The sequence below is a fragment of the Dama dama genome, chromosome 29 (assembly GCF_033118175.1).
Source record: "Dama dama isolate Ldn47 chromosome 29, ASM3311817v1, whole genome shotgun sequence".
Classification (NCBI taxonomy): domain Eukaryota; kingdom Metazoa; phylum Chordata; class Mammalia; order Artiodactyla; family Cervidae; genus Dama; species Dama dama.
The window spans coordinates 37,448,766-37,465,828 of NC_083709.1; the positions used below are offsets into that span (position 1 = coordinate 37,448,766).

At 35.4% G+C, this 17,063-nt stretch overlaps 1 protein-coding gene across 7 annotated transcripts in view; it reads right to left on the reverse strand.

Moving 5' to 3' along the window:
- Nucleotides 1-17,063, reverse strand: part of CCDC171 (coiled-coil domain containing 171) — a 317,640-nt gene that overhangs the window by 235,432 nt on the left and 65,145 nt on the right. For all 7 annotated transcript variants that reach the window (XM_061132151.1, XM_061132152.1, XM_061132154.1 and 4 more), the window contains one exon: nt 11,104-11,242. In XM_061132151.1, the coding sequence (XP_060988134.1) occupies nt 11,104-11,242 (139 nt within the window). The remainder of the gene's footprint in view (nt 1-11,103; nt 11,243-17,063) is intronic.

Below are 17,063 nucleotides of genomic sequence, written 5' to 3' on the forward strand. Positions count from 1 at the left end.
TGAATCTATAGATTGCTTTGGGTAGTACACTCATTTTCATGATATTGATTCTTCCAATCCATGAACACGGTATATTTCTCCATCTATTTGTGCCCTCTCTGATTTCTTTCATCAGTGTTTTATAGTTTTCTATGTATAGGTCTTTTGTTTCTTTAGGTCGATATACTCCTAAGTATTTTATTCTTTTTGTTGCAATGGTGAATGGTATTGTTTCCTTAATTTCTCTTTCTGTTTTATCATTGTTAGTGTATAGGAATCAAGGGATTTCTGTGTGTTAATTTTATATCCTACAACATTACTGTATTCACTGACTAGCTCTAGGAATTTTCTGGTAGAGTCTTTAGGGTTTTCTACGTAGAGGATCATTTCGTCTGCCTACAGTGAGAGTTTTACTTCTTCTTTTCCTATCTGGATTCCTTTTATTTCTTTTTCTGCTCTGATTGCTGTGGGCAACACTTCCAAAACTATGTTGAATAGTAGTGGTGACAGTGGGCACCTTTGTCTTGTTCGTGACTTTAAGGGAAATGCTTTCAATTTTTCACCATTGAGGATAATGTTTGCTGTGGGTTTGTCATATATAGCTTTTATTATGTTGAGGTATGTTCCTTCTATTCCTGCTTTCTGGAGAGTTTTCATCATAAATGGATGTTGAATTTTGTCAAAGGCTTTTTCTGCATCTATTGAGATAATCATAGGGTTGTTATTTTTCAATTTGTTACTGTGATGTATTACATTGATTGATTTGCGGATATTAAAGAATCCTTGCATTCCTGGGATAAAGCCCACTTGGTCATGATGTATATGATCTTTTTAATATGTTGTTGGATTCTGTTTGCTAGAATTTTGTTAAGGATTTTTGCATCTATGTTCATCAGTGATATTGGCCTGTAGTTTTCTTTTTTTGTGGCATCTTTGTCTGATTTTGGTATTAGGGTGATGGTGGCCTCATAGAATGAGTTTGGAAGTTTGCCTTCTTCTGCAATTTTCTGGAAGAATTTGAGTAAGATAGGCGTTAGCTCCTCTCTAAATTGTTGGTAGAATTCAGCTGTGAAGCCATCTGGTCCTGGGCTTTTGTTTGCTGGGAGATTTCTGATTACAGTTTCGATTTCCTTGCTTGTGAGGGGTCTGTTAAGATTTCCTATTTCTTCCTGCTTCAGTTTTGGAAAGTTATACTTTTCTAAGAATTTGTCCATTTCTTCCAAGTTGTCCATTTTATTGGCATATAGCTGCTGGTAGTAGTCTCTTATGATCCTTTGTATTTCAGAGTTGTCTGTTGTGATCTCTCCATTTTCATTTCTAATTTTGTTGATTTGGTTCTTCTCCCTTTGTTTCTTGATGAGTCTGGCTAACGGTTTGTCAATTTTATTTACCTTTTCAAACAACCAGCTTTTAGCTTTGTTGATTTTTGCTATGGTCTCTTTAGTTTCTTTTGCATTTATTTCTGCCCTAATTTTTAAGATTTCTTTCCTTTCTACTAACCCTGGGGTTCTTCATTTCTTCCTTCTCTAGCTGTTTTAGGTGTAGAGTTATTTATTTGACTTTTTTCTTGTTTCTTGAGGTAAGCCTGTAATGCTATGAACCTTCCCTTTAGCACTGCTTTTACAGTGTCCCATAGGTTTTGGGTTGCTGTGTTTTCATTTTCATTTGTTTCTATGCATATTTTGATTTCTTTTTAGATTTCTTCTATGGTTTGTTGGTTATTCAGAAGTGTGCTATTTAGCCTCCATATGTTGGAATTTTTAATAGTTTTTTTCCTGTAACTGAGATCTCATCTTACTGCATTGTGGTCAGAAAAGATGACTGGAATGATTTCAATTTTTTTTTTAATTTACCAAGGCTAGATTTATGGCCCAGGATGTGATCTATTCTGCAGAAGGTTCCATGTGCACTTGAGAAAAAGGTGAAATTGATTGTTTTGTGGTGAAATGTCCTATAGATATCAATTAGGTCTAGCTGGACCATTGTGTCATCTAAAGTTTGTGTTTCCTTGTTAATTTTCTGTTTAGTTGATCTGTCCATAGGTGTGAGTGTGGTATTAAAGTCTCCCACTATTATTGTGTTATTGTTTATTTCCCCTTTCATTCTTGTTAGCATTTGCCTTACATATTGTGGTGCTCCTATGTTGGGTGCATATATATTTATAATTGTTATATCTTCTTCTTGGATTGATCCTTTGATCATTATGTAGTATCCTTCTTTGTCTCTTTTCACAGCCTTTAAAGTCTTTTTTTAAAATTTATTTATTAAAGTCTATTTTATCTTATAGGAGTATTGCGACTCCTGCTTTCTTTTGGTCTCCATTTGCGAGAAATATTTTTTTCCAGCCCTTCACTTTCAGTCTGTATGTGTCCCTTGTTTTGAGGTGGGTCTCTTGTAGACAGCATATATAGGGGTCTTGCTTTTGTATCCATTCAGCCAGTCTTTGTCTTTTGGTTGGGGCATTCAACCCATTTACATTTAAGGTAATTATTGATAAGAATGGTCCTGTTGCCATTTGCTTTGTTGTTTTGGGTTCATGTTCATACAACCTTTCTGTGTTTCCTGACTAGAGAAGATCCTTTAGCATTTGTTGAAGAGCTGGTTTGGTGGTGCTGAATTCTCTCAACTTTTGCTTGTCTGTAAAGCTTTTGAATTCTCCTTCATATCTGAATGAGATCCTTGCTGGATACAGTAATCTAGGTTGTAGGTTATTCTCTTTCATTACTTTAAGTATATCCTGCCATTCCCTTCTGGCCTGAAGAGTTTCTATTGAAAGATCAGCTGTTATCCTTATGGGACTCCCCTTGTGTGTTATTTGTTGTTTCTCCCTTGCTGCTTTTAATATTTGTTCTTTGTGTTTGATCTTTGTTAATTGACTAATAGTTGTCTTGGGGTGTTTCGCCTTGGGTTTATTCTGTTTGGGACTCTCTGGGTTTCTTGGATTTGTGTCACTATTTCCTTCCCCATTTGGGGGAAGTTTTCAGCTATTATCTCCTTGAGTATTTTCTCATGGCCTTTCTTTTTGTCTTCTTCTGGGACTCCTATGATTTGAATGTTGGGGCGTTTCACATTGTCCCAGAGGTCCCTGAGGTTGTCCTCATTTCTTTTAATTCTTTTTTCTTTTTTCCTCTCTGCTTCATTTATTTCCACCATTTTATCTTCTACCTCACTTATCCTATCTTCTGCCTCCGTTATTCTACTGTTGGTTCCCTCCAGAGTGTTTTTTATCTCATTTATTGCATTATTCATTTTTAATTGACTCTTTTTTACTTCTTCTAGGTCCTTGTTAAACATTTCTTGCATCTTCTCAATCCTTGTCTCTAGGTTATTTTTCTGTAACTCTATTTTGTTTTCAAGATTTTGGATCATTTTTCTATCATTATTCTAAATTCTTTTTCAGGTAGATTCCCTATCTCCTCCTCTTTTGTTTGGCTTGGTGGGCATTTTTCATGTTCCTTTAGCTGCTGGGTATTTCTCTGCCTTTTCATCTTATTTAGATTGCTGTGTTTGGGGTGGCCTTTCTATATTCTGGTAGTCTGTGGTTCCTTTTTACTGTGGAGGTTTCTCCCAGTGGGTGGGGCTGGATGTTTGGGCTTGTCGAGGTTTGCTGGTTAGGGAAGCTTGTGTCGGTGTTCTGGTGGGTGGAGCTGGATTTCTTCTCTCTGGAGTTCAATGGAGTGTCCAGTAGTGAGTTTTGAGATGGGTCTATGGGTTTGGTGTGACTTTGGGCAGCCTGTACATTGACACTCAGAGCTATGTTCCTGCGTTGCTGGAGAATTTGCGTGGTATGTCTTGCTCTGGAACTTATTGGCTCTTGGGTGGTGGTTGGTTTCAGTGTAGGTATGGAGGCTTTTGGATGATCTCTTATTAATTAATGTTCCCTGGAGTCAGGAGTTCTCTGGTGTTCTCAGGTTTTGGGCTTAAACCTTTTGCCTCTGGATTTTAGTCTTCTTCTTCCAGTAGCCTCAAGACTTCTCCATCCATACAGCACTGATAATAAAACTTCTAGGTTAATGGTAAAAGGATTCTCCACAGTGAGGGACACCCAGAGAGGTTCACAGAGTTACATGAAGAAGAGGAGAGGGAGGAAGGAGATAGAGGTGAGCAGGAGGAGAAAGGGGGGGACTCAAGAGAATAGAGACAGATCTAGGCAGAACTCTGTTCCCTAAGTGTTCTCCGCAGCCCAGAACACCCACAGAGATTCACAGAATTGGATTGAGAAGAGAAGGGGGAGGGAGGAAATAGAGGTGATCTGGGGGAGAAAGAGGAGAGTCAAAAGGGGGAGAGAGTGATCAAACCAGTAATCACGCTCCTGAGTAAAAATGGGTACTGAAGGTTGGATTCTTAAATGTCCGAAATTGGTATCAAATACTCCTTCTGAAGACAATGGGCTGCTTTTCTGGGTGTCTGATGTCCTCTGCTAGCGATCAGAAGCTGTTTTGTGGAGTTTGCTCAGCATTCAAATGATCTTTTGATGAATTTGTGGGGGAGAAAGTGGTCTCCCCGTCCTATTCCTCCACCATTTTAGCTCCCTCCTCTAATTTTTGATTAACATGTTTCATTGTGTGACAAAGAGGAAGTTGAGGTTAAATGTTAAATTGTTGACTCGACAAACTCTGCAATTCTAAACATTCAAACAAGTTTAAAAGACAAAACTGTAGAACTCCCTTTTTTTTTTTGCCTTGGACATAAGTCACAAGAACTCACTTCTTTTTGCCTTAGAATAATTTACATAAAGAGCTTTATTACTGTAGAAATAAAAGTCCCTTACTGCTATGTTGGCTAACCAGATGATGTTAAGATGAACATACTGATCATTCACCATGAATTCAGGACTACTTTAGATGTCATGATGAATCTAAAACCAGTATAGAAAAGGGACTAAAAATATCAAAATACTCAAAGAAAGTGCAGAAAAATTTCTGACTGAAAGACCTTAATGTATTATAAAAGAGGAGTCAAAGTTGGTTATAATATATCTTTAACCAGAAAGAACAATGAGTTGACAAAGAGTTATGTTATATTTTCATCTTGGTACACAATATTTCACACACTGCTAAAGTAAATGAATTTCTGGCTTAATCTAACATGTCATTCTATCATCTTATCTTTCTTTAAGCCTATAAAAACTCATCCCTCACTTCTGCTAATCATGTATGAATATCACAGATAGACAAGTATGTAAATAAAAATTTCTAACATAAACTTGTGAAAAAATATTAAAAAGCATATGCATATATTTATATCTAGAAATTGGCCAAATGAGTCCTGCTGATCTGCAAGAGAAAAGTTGACTCAAACCATAAATAACAATAAAAACAATTAAGGGGTACTAATAATAAGGTTAAAATTACAGAAAAAAAATAGGTAAAAAAAAAAAAATATTTAGTCACTAGATTTGTTGAGATTAATGAAATTAGTTTTTTAAAAACAGGTCAAACTCTTGTAGCAGTAACACATAACGCTTATCATTTCTGAATGGTTTTGAATTCAAGTAAGCTTTTAAATTAGTTTAAATATATTTTAAGCCATTACAAAGGAATTCTGAGTAAAAACAGAGGCGTATCAGAACCTACAACTTATATCACATACTTATGCTTCACCTTTTCATTTTATCTTCCACTTAGTTTTACAGAGGCAGTCCATTTATAAGGATTCCAGGAGAGCCTGCTCAGCTAAACTGAATTTTATATGGTTAGCTTTCATCATCATCACCAGCTGCAGCTTCTCCTTGATCATAATAACAATAACTAACCTCTCTTCTTCATAAAATAGTTTACTCTTTCTTTCCTTCCCTGCTTGTCTATGCTGCTTCCATGGATGTGAGCATTCTATGATCCAACTGCTTATGCCATATGATGAAATGTCACCTTCCCTTACACAGCTACACAATTAATTTACTTTTCAGAAAATGCCACCATTCAATCTGAATATAGGCTTTGACATATAAACATCTTCTCTCTCTCTTCCTCTCCCTCTCTTTCTCTCTCTCTCTCAGACACACACATACACATACACAATACCATTTTATTTCTTCCAAGACCAAAAATGAGGTTTGAATTTTCAAAATTTAAGATTTTTATATTAATTAATACAAGAAAACTGAATGAAAAAGTTTTATGCCAACATCACAAATTTAGAAAGACAGCCATACAATGTACATTTAAATACACAAACACATACACATTAGATAAATACAACTTAACAGTATTAAATTTTTAAGGACCACTAAGAGAGATATGTTTATATTAGCAAAAACAACGCTCATATAAAAATACTATTCTATTGTGGGTAAAAAGCAGGAATCAACAAGTTTTTCATAAAAATTCAGAACAGAATATTTATTAGACCATTAGTTTTGAATGCCTCCTGCAAAATCAGAAACATGTCCTTCTAAAGCAAACCTAACAGATCATTTGATGCAAAAATATTATCAAGAAACACTAACTTTACCTCAAAGCATAGCAATCAAAGCACTTTCCAAAATCCTATTTAATGCCAGCAATCATTATTATTATATAATCAGTCAAGCCCCCAAAGTATAGGGAAAAAATATACACTTGACCATTTTCAATCACAAGTTCTTTAGAGAATAAAATATTCTTTGAGCAAAACCTCATGAGAACTAGAATTCCCTTTTCAATATATGGTCTTCTCCTAGAGCTGTAACTAAATATTACTGAGTGGCAGAAAAACAAATCTCAAGAAATGACAGACTTAAAAAAATTTCATTGCAGAAAGCACAAAGCAAATCCTAATAATGCCAATTTGAAAATGATAGCTCCCCTGCTTCAAGAGAAGCAGATATAAAAACTCACAGTAATGACTAAAAGACCCAACTGGATCTACTGAGCCTCTGGTGGGCTTTAATAAGCATCATCACTAAACAGCTTAAACTAGAAATTCAGCTTTATTTAGTAGCTGATTAAATCATTATTAAATTCAAAGAATTTAAAATTAATAGTTTAAATTTAATCAAAACTTTTTAAAGTCAAATTCAGTAGTGTACAACACATAACATGAAACTAATTTTGTTAAATTCCTAGATGTCCTATGTTGAAATTCTATTAATACTATGACATTAAAAACAATAATAATATACTACTCATTTGTTAATCATATCTTCTAAATCCATAAATTGAGTAGGAGAAATTTCACAAATATAAAAGCACAATTAATGTTGGCTGTATTCCTTAAATACCAAGAGAAGACTCAACAAACCCAGTTTGAACTTTTCCAAAATTACATTCTATATTTAATTTTTATCTCTTGTAACAGGGGAGCTATCACTTTGCAACCAGTTTATTAACTCTGTGTGTATCCTGACCTAGATGATCTCGATGGCTTCTTTCCGTTCTCAAAGGCTAAGCGACCTTTGGTTATACAATTATTATTTTTAGTCTCAAAACTTCCTGAAGTCTTTGCATATTATTAATAACATCTTGGTCTTACTAGTAAACCTATAGAGGAAAATGGCTTTAATTTTCTCTTACAATGTAACACAGAAAATAAAGACCAAGACTTGAATAATGGCCATGAATGTGACCTAAACTAGAAAACAAGCTGTTAGCTCAAAGGGAGAGAAAAATTACCTGTAGCTAATTTATACTTCCCATTCTATAAAAGCTGAAACTTCTATGTTCAAAAGAAATGTAACTGTGGGAAAGACACACTAGGGTACGCAGGATCATAGGATGTCATTAAAACAAAGTTTTATTTCCAAAGGCAAGAAGTAAAAGCCTCCTCTTATGTCATTCTCTCTTCAGTCAAAAACAATTATGAACTCAAAACAAAAATAACAGACAGACTTTGAGGATGCAGAACCAAAAAACTCCATTTTTATGGTTTAAAATTTTTATTTTGATAGATATCTCTTTAGAGAGAAATTTATAAGATTACCCTCCCAACTCAAAGGCCACTAACGTACTAAAAAAATTAAAGGAAATAAAGAAATATGTACCCAAAAAATATATTTATGAAAAGCAATAGATGAATTTTTTATTAAAAAGAAAATACTGTACTTACTATTTAAAGTAATAGCATTTTCATTAAGACGCTTTGCTGGTGGCTCAAATGGTAAAGAATCTGCCTGCAATGCATGAGACCCAGGTTCGATCCCTGGGTTAGGAAGACCCCCTTGGAAAGGGAATGGCTACCCACTCCAGTATTCTTGCCTGGAGAATTCCATGGACAGACTTTTTTTATTAAAAAGAAAACACTGCACTTACTATTTAAAGTAATAGTATTTTCAGTAAATAAATTTTCATTAAATATTTTTTAAAATTTCATATTATGGTCAAGTAAAGAGACAGAAAGCAACTGTTCTAATAACAATAAAACAGAACAAGCTAAAAGATAAAGCTAATAATGCATGCTAAGTCGCTTCAGTCGTGTCTGAGTCTTTGTGACCCCATGGACCATAGCCCACCAGGCACCTCTGTCCATGGGATTCTCTAGGCAAGAATACTGGAGTGGGTTGCCATGCCCTCCTCCAGATCATCTTCCCAACCCAGGGATTGAACCCACGTCTCTTACGTCTCCTGCATGGGCAGGTTGGTTCTTTACCACTAATGCCACCTGGGAAACCAAAAAAAAAGAGCGATAGAAGAAAACAAGACATAAAGCTAAGGCTTTAAGAGAGATGAAGAAACAGAGAGGAACATATGAATAGTTAGGCTGAACCATATGAACTGTCGACCACATTAGGCTGCAATTGAATTTGTTTCTGAACATCCCAATGGCCCTTCTACTAGTCAGAACAACAGTTACAGGTTGAGTGTCAAGGGTTCAAATAAGCAAACGGAGGTTATGAATGAGCTGCAATTCACCTTTTTTCAGACCATCCACCAAACTGTGAAAGTTAAAAAGTAAATACCTGTTGGTACCAAGTAAATTATTTGTAATCACAAAGCATCCTGAGTTCAGTGGTGAATTCAGCCAGTCCTCTTTTATTTTCTACCTAGTCACTGGAGTGCTAGACCAGAGTCAGGAGGACACACACCAACTTATATTGGTGACTAGGCCTTCACCACTGCATTCTCAGTTACAACTCTCTTTCCAAACTATTTGATTACAGTATCTAATAAGTAAGCACAGCAAGACTAAGACTCAGCTCAATGACTCTAACAAGTTTTTCTCCACCATGATTCATCTTCCTGAACCAGGAGTGAAGAGGTGGGTAGCACATCAGTGAATAGGCACTATAGTATGCTACACAGTGAACAACAACAACAATCCTTCAAAAACAAACCAAATTGGGTTCTACTATACATATGATTCTGCAACATTTTTCTTTCTACTCAATAATATAGCAAACTTTGGGAGATGGTGAGTGACAGGGAGACTGGTGTGCTGCAGTCCACGGGGTCACAAGGAGTTGGGCACAACTTGGCAAATGAACAACAACAACTGCTACACAGAGAAATCTAAACTTCCTAAAACCCCACATCCAATGTACTCAAACTACAAATTTAACCAGAGTAAAAGCAATAATATCAATCCCTTAATCAGAACAAACTGGATATCCTGAGTTAAATGGAAACAGAGTTCAACGTTAGAGGGTATACAGGCATTTGTTAAGGAAAAAGAAGTGTTTCAGTCAATGTGGGTCAAAAATATGAACAACCAGAATGGAAGCAAGAAGATATGAAAATAAATAGCAAGAAGATATGAAAAATAGGAAGCCAAGAGTCCTCTAATATGACTGAAGCAAGAAAGAGGATCACCTGCCTGTATATAATATTGGATCATTTGAAAATTATAAAGAGTTTAAATGTTATCCCATCATTACTTTTCTATCTCATCATTCACCATTACTGTTCTAACTAGGCAGCACTGATTTGGCCACCACTTCTTAGTATAACCCTGAGTTTCTATCTTATTGGACAAGGAAAAAAATATTCATTTTCCTCAAAAACTAACATCACTAAGAGCTGTGGAATATAACTGAAAGTGAAGTAACCAAGTCTCTGGGAAAGGTATATATGTGGGGAACAAGACAAAGAGGAAACAGGGTACTACTATAAACGTCATGGCCTCCCTCCTGAGGTTCCCAACAAACAGCCGAGTAGGAGTATGCTGCATCAACCAAATAAACAAATCCATCCAACAAATGTTTACTGAGGCAAGTACTACTGTGGAATCTCAGTTAACCTCAATGCACTCTCAATTTCTAGGCAGAGGTAATACACAGCAGATTTTGGTGTTATGATAGAGATACTAAACTAAGAATTAAAGAAACACAAACTTGGGAGGGGCAGAACTCTGACTTTAGGTGGATGAAAAAAAAAAGAAGAGATGGAACCACACAAAGCTTCACAGATTGCAAGACATCAGAGGTGTCTTGCATCACCATCACAGGACATTTATGAATATTAAAAGAAAAGAAGAGAATTAGCATTTCAGACTTGTGGGTCAAAAAATGTGAACAGTCTGAATAAAAGTAAGATGACATGAAGATACATCATGTGTTTAGGAAGGCACGAGTACTTTAATGTGGCTGACACAAGATAAAGAGAGGACAACAGCAATAGAAGAAGCTGGAAAAGTTAACACAGAGCCACAAAAAGTGCCTTAGATTACACAGCAAGAAGCTGCAGCTTCTCTGAAAGCAACAGGGAGATACTGATGGCTTTGTAATAAATGGAAGGTGACAAGAACAGATCGATACTTGAAAAAGATAAATTTGGTGACGGTGTGAAGGCTCGATTATTGGGGAATGGAGACAGAGTGATCAGGTTCAAAATGATTACAAAAGGGAGTCTTTGAAATCATTAGATCCACTGATTTTAAACCCTAACCCCACTTCCATGTAGGTAATACTGTTTTACATACTTTAAAAAAGAAAGAAAAACCCCTGAATAATTTTTAAAACATTCTATAATTCAGATATTCTAATAATTCATTTCATTTTCCCAATTATTTCAAAGAAGAGAGGTTTTATCATGAATAGCTTTGTAGTAAACAGCGTCTCCAGTTTTAAAATTTTATATCAATGTCACTCAAACTACTTTCATACAATTATCTCATGGCATGTAGTTGATTTTTTTTTTTAGAAAAAATCCTATTAAACACCAAATTTGACCCAATAAAGTAATTGCCATAGGGTTTTCTTTTTTATCTTACCATTACAAGTTCTTCCTGTAATTCACTGCAACTTTTCTCGTTATACTGGAGTCTCTTTGAAAGGTCTAGAATTACTTTCTTCTGTTCCTCAATTTCTTCATTTAGTTTCTTGTTCTTGGAGAAATACTCTCTTTCTAATCTGAAAGGTTAAAGTGTCAGAGCAGGTTTTTCAAATATGCTTTTATCAGGTCTTATTATACAACTTTAACACAAAGGGTAGATGTACTATATATCATGGTTTCATGCCCAAAGCTTTTAAAGACCACTTCTCATTTTTGCAAATAAAAAGAATTGTACATTCTTAAATGAAGAACTCTAATGTAATAATACCCCCATGTTGATGACAAACATTTGTACTATACCCAAGGCTATAAGCAAAATGGATTTGGTTAGTGTTGATTCACCATTATTTATGATTAACAAACCCCACCCACCACAGTTGAGTTAGCTCAGAGACTGCCTCAAAACAGAAAACAGTTCTATCAAACCATTTTCAAATTAAAGTACAACTTGAGAAATGACACAAATTTTTATTTCTGAGTGTCCATGCAAGCAGAACTGGTACAGTGAATGAAAAATCCAAAACCAAGGATAATTTTTAAAAATCATTCATGTTCACTGTGAAAACACAAATTTCTTTTCAAAGGATTTGCCTGCCTATTTACATTTTGCTCAAGCTAGCATTAAATTGTATTTACATTCTTTTTGGACATAAAATGACAAGCAGTTTGGAACTATTTTAGTTCAAATTTTGCTGTGGTTCAAATTAAAGAGTTGCCACTATTTTTAATCTGACGTCTTCCTGATAAATGCAGTAGATCAGTTTCCTATAACTTTTAAGCTGTAATATTGGAGGCAAGGTGACTCAGTATAACCAAATCCACACTGTGCTCAGGTTATAATCAAATGAAGAGGTCATTTTTGAATGGCAGGTGATCTTACTCTGATCAGTCAACATTTCTTGCTCTAGGGTGGAACAGAGACAAGCCTAGTGCCAACCCTTTTGTATTTTCTTCCTTGAATCAAGAATATTCCACAACTGGGGATTCCCTGGTGATTCAGTGGTATATAATCCACCTGCCAATGCAGGAGACTCAGGTTCAATCCCTGATTCAGGGAGATTCCACATGCCAAGGAGCAACAAAGCCCATGTACCACAACTACTGAGCCTGTGCTCTAGAGCCCAGGAACCGCAACCACTGAAGCCCCCATTCCCTAGATCATGCGCTCTGCAACAAGAGAGGCCACTGCAATGAGAAGCCCATGCCCCACAACTAGAGAGTTGCCCCCACTCACTGCAACTAGAGAAATAAAGCTGTTTTCTTAAAAAAAAAAAAAAAAGAATATTCCATGGTAGAGTGGGTAGAATTTAAACACTTATAGAAGGATTAGATGAGATATTTATATCAACTTCTCAAAAAGCAGAACTAAACAACAAAACTGGATCAAAGTAGAGAAAAGATAAGAATATCGATCCAGGAATCTGAACATATAAATAACACAAGTTCCAGAAACAAAACGTAAAGAAAATGGAAAGGAAAAAATCAGCAAAGTAATAATGCAGGAGAATTTCCCAAAAATGAATAATTTAAAACTCTAAAATTAAAAGAGTTCAGTGAGTGCCCAGCACGAATGGAAAACAGTCCATGCCAGGCCCATCATCGCGAAGTTTCAGAACACCGTGAACAAAGAGAAGTTTCCACTTTGTGTCCACAGAGTACAGAAATACACATTGTGAGTATTATTTTATCACGTGTTATAATGTAACATCACTAAACCATTTCAAGACAGGCATCTCTGTTTCCAGACTTGGTGGCCACTCTGTGCAAGTTTCCAGAGAAAAGCAAGGGCCACAAACAAAGAATAGGGAATCAAATGTCTTCAGGCTTCCTGATAGAAGAACGGAATAAACAGCCGACTAAACTATGACAAAGGGTAAAGATAAAATACAGACATTTTCAGAATGCAAGTTTTAAAAGTTTTCCTCTGATGTGTAATTCCTCAAGACACTCCTTTACAAGGGAGTAAATCAGACAAAGAAGATGGGCATGAGATTAGTAAAGAAGAGATCCAATATCAAAGAGGAGCAAAGAGAATGCCAAGGATGATGGTGAAGAGGAGTCCTAAGGATGACGGTGACAGAGCCTGTAAAACAATTTGTCCAGAGAGAAGGGAGTGGAGAGAAGAGTCCAACAGTGATACATCTTAGAAGAAACTTACGATGATAGAATTTCTGAGGTGCAGAAACATAATGGGAGATTTTCAGCTCTGTTAGAGAGTTTAAGAATAATTTACTGATTGGTGCATACAAACTAATCCAACATAAAATGAGATACTAATTGTTCATGCATTTGGTCATTCAGCAACTCTTTACTTTGCAGCTGTGTGCCAAGCACTAGTCTGGAGGTCAGGAAAAGCAATGAACAAAACAAAGCTCCTGTCTACATAAGAAGACAGACAATAAACAATAACAAATATAAGATAACGTTGTATAAAGGAAAAATAAATATGAGGGGTCAGAAAATTGTAGGAAAAATATCCCAAACACAACCCTACTGAAAGGATGGGAGGATGGAAGAAATAAGCATGTGCTAGGTGCCAGAGGTGTATAAGAGAGATAAATAAGTAGAGGCCAACAGATAACATCTAGAGATAGAAGTTGAAAAAAATGGCACAATATGCATGTTATTCAGCAATACAAAGTTAACCACCAAAAACAGCTTGTAAGAATTCAAAGTGGTTGCTTCAAAGGAGAAGAAACCGGTCACAGAGAGCAACGGGGTAACAAGACATGGCTTTTCATGAGCTTAACAGTACTATTTTACTTTTTAGATTATGTACAAGTGTTAATTGGCGGGGGTAGTATGATGAAAATTCAAGGAAGCCCAGTCTCTTTGAATCCAATAGAAAAGAGTCAGGACTTGACAGATGGAGGATTTTGGCAAGAAAAGAAAGGGAAAAGGAAACTTGTAGTTAAGATGCCTTCTTTCAAAAAAAAAAAAAAATATGCCTTCTTTGATACTGGATTCCCATTCTTTTCCTTCAGAGTTCAGATAAGAATTTAACAACTGTGCAGCTGTTTTAACAAATAGCCATCTTCAGGCCACTTTTCAGCAAGAATATGAACAATAATACTAGCGCCATGGGTTATAATACTTTTGTTCTTTTTACACTTTTGGTTGATATATTTAGAAAAATGAAGAAGTCCCTAAATATTGAATGGAATAAATTAAATAAATTTAGATTCAGTCGGATCAGTATCATATCTTTGACTAGTGTTATTTTAAACTGAATTTAAACTTAAACTAGATTTAAGAATTATGAGGATCTTCTCCCTACCATTGCCCAACAATCAGTTACCACAGTTAGTGAAAATCTGACATTTGAAAGAGCTAAAATAAAAACATTATTGAAAGATTTTAATTTTATACTGCAAGTTTTCAATAGAAAAAAATTTACAACTAAGAAAATTTATTAGAGAAATATAGAGCATTTATATTCTATCTAAAATTATACATTATACATTTGCTAATATAGCCTGTTATCGTTCAAATTCCTAGCTGAGTTCTTTGAAAGGTATCTTTGATACATAATAATTTTATTTTTTATACTATTAAATGTAATATTCAATATATAATAGTATGCTAAAATATATACACATATTCCATCTAATACATATGTATGTGTGCATGCTTGCTCAGTCGCTTCAGTTGTGTCTGACTCTTTGCAATCCCACGGACTGTATAGCCTGCCAGCCTCCTCTGTCCATGAGATTCTCCAGGCAATAAAACTAGAGTGGGTTGCCATGCCCTCTTCCAGGGATACATATGTATCTTCTACCTATATGTGCATAAATATATATTCCATCCAAAATAGTTTCACACAGGAATATTCACTGTTATGAAACTGTTGACCAAAGTTAAAACTCTGAATAACATGCAGTTTTTTCCTCCTGCCTTTTAATGAGATTCTCACCTAGATCTACCTAGGAGGAAACAGAAGTATAAAAACCTTAGCCACCTGCAAGGGTAAGACAGCATGTCCTCTAAAACCTCTTATCACCAATTGCTAAATCAGTTCTACCCAACAGGTAAAACAATCTCCTACTCCAGCACTCACTGTTCTCAAAACTGTACATTAATGGTATTATTTGTAAAGATATTATTGTAAAGGTATTACTTACCCTAAAGACCTAAAATAGCAATTCTCACTTTGAAATACATTATCCAAAACTTAGAACTACTTTGAAAAATTAATTCTTGAGAATTTGTGACTCTAAAAGATTTTAAAGAAGATTCCTGAAAAAGAATCAAGAATACAAGTAGTCATGTATGGATGTGAGAGTTGGACCATAAAGCAAGATGAGGGCCAAGGAATTGATGCTTTTGAACTGTGGTGTTGGAGAAGACCCTTGAGAGTCCCTTGGACTGCAAGGAGATCCAACCAGTCAATCCTAAAGGAAATCAGTCCTGAATATTCATTGGAAGGAGAGATGCTGAAGCTAAAACTCCAATACTTTGGCCAAGTGATGCAAAGAACTGACTCATTGGAAAAGACCCTGCTACTGAGAAAGATTGAAGGCAGAAGGAGAAGGGGACAACAGAGGATGAGATGGTTGGATGGCATCACCAACTCGATGGACGTGAGTTTGAGTAAGCTCCAGTAGCTGGTGATGGACAGAGAAGCCTGCTGTGCTGCAGTCCATGGGGTCGCAAAGAGTCAGACACGACTGAGCGACTGAACTGAACTGAACAAGCAGAAAATCAAATAACCTACCTAATCATCCCTCATGTCATCTCATTCCTTCTCAAACCACAGATAAATGGAAAGGAAGTGGCTGTCATATCATATACAATGAAATAGAAGACAGGATGGAGAAAGAGACATCATAGGAACTACCGAAAAGCAATGGGCTTTAATTACTACTTACTGTTTTCTTTTTATTCATTATTATTAACTTATATTACAGCACAGTTATATAGGGATGAAGAACAGACAAGGGACATTATGTTAAAGCATTGAGGATTGTTAGTTTAGTTAGCTTAGTTGGAATACATAACTAGTATTTAGAACTGTTAGTTTCTGCTTATTGGAACACAAAACTTGAGTAAAATTTTTCAAGCACCAAAACACAGGTAATAGCCAAACAAACTCAAGGAAAAAATTTGCTCTGGGGTCTAATTTTAAAAGTACACAAATTAAAATCTTAGAGCTTAAAAGTAAGTGGGTATCTTAAAATGCTTCTAATCCAACATTTGCAGGACTCAAATCTTCAGAATACGTGATAAAGAATCATCTACCCACTATTTCGAACTTTCCAAGGCAGAGAGCTTACTAGTTCCCCCAAAGAAGCCCATTATTTTATTGTGGAAAAGCTTTGATTGTTGGGAGTACAGTCTAACTTCTTACAGTTTCACTAGTAGGTCATCATCATTACCTCAAAGCAACAGTAAAGAAGCCTGTGCTATACACTACATAAAGGCCCTTCAGACACATTTAAATGTGCAGATTCAGGATATGGTTCAAAGGAAAGAGAAGGGTATGAGTCCTTAGAATAACATTCACAGAATATCATCTAAATCATTCTAGAAGAAGCAAGAAAACTCAGTCAAGAATTACTCGTTCATGTATTATAAGCATTACTAATAAAGGTAATCACAAGTTCTAAATTTTTTCAAACTTCAGCCTTTCAAGTGCCATCTTTATCATTTCTGCCATACAACTCTAAACAATACTTTTTAAAAAATTAACTCACATTATAAGTTAAATTAAGTATTTTAAAAGGAAACTTTATATTACATCTGTAAATGGAAAACCATTATCTGCCATAAATAGAAATGAACATTAAAAATAAATACATAACTAATGTATTGATCTATTATCATGTTTTATACTAATGGTGGTACACATTTCTCTCTCTGAGAGGAAATGGCTTAAAACATGTACTATTTGAGCCACTA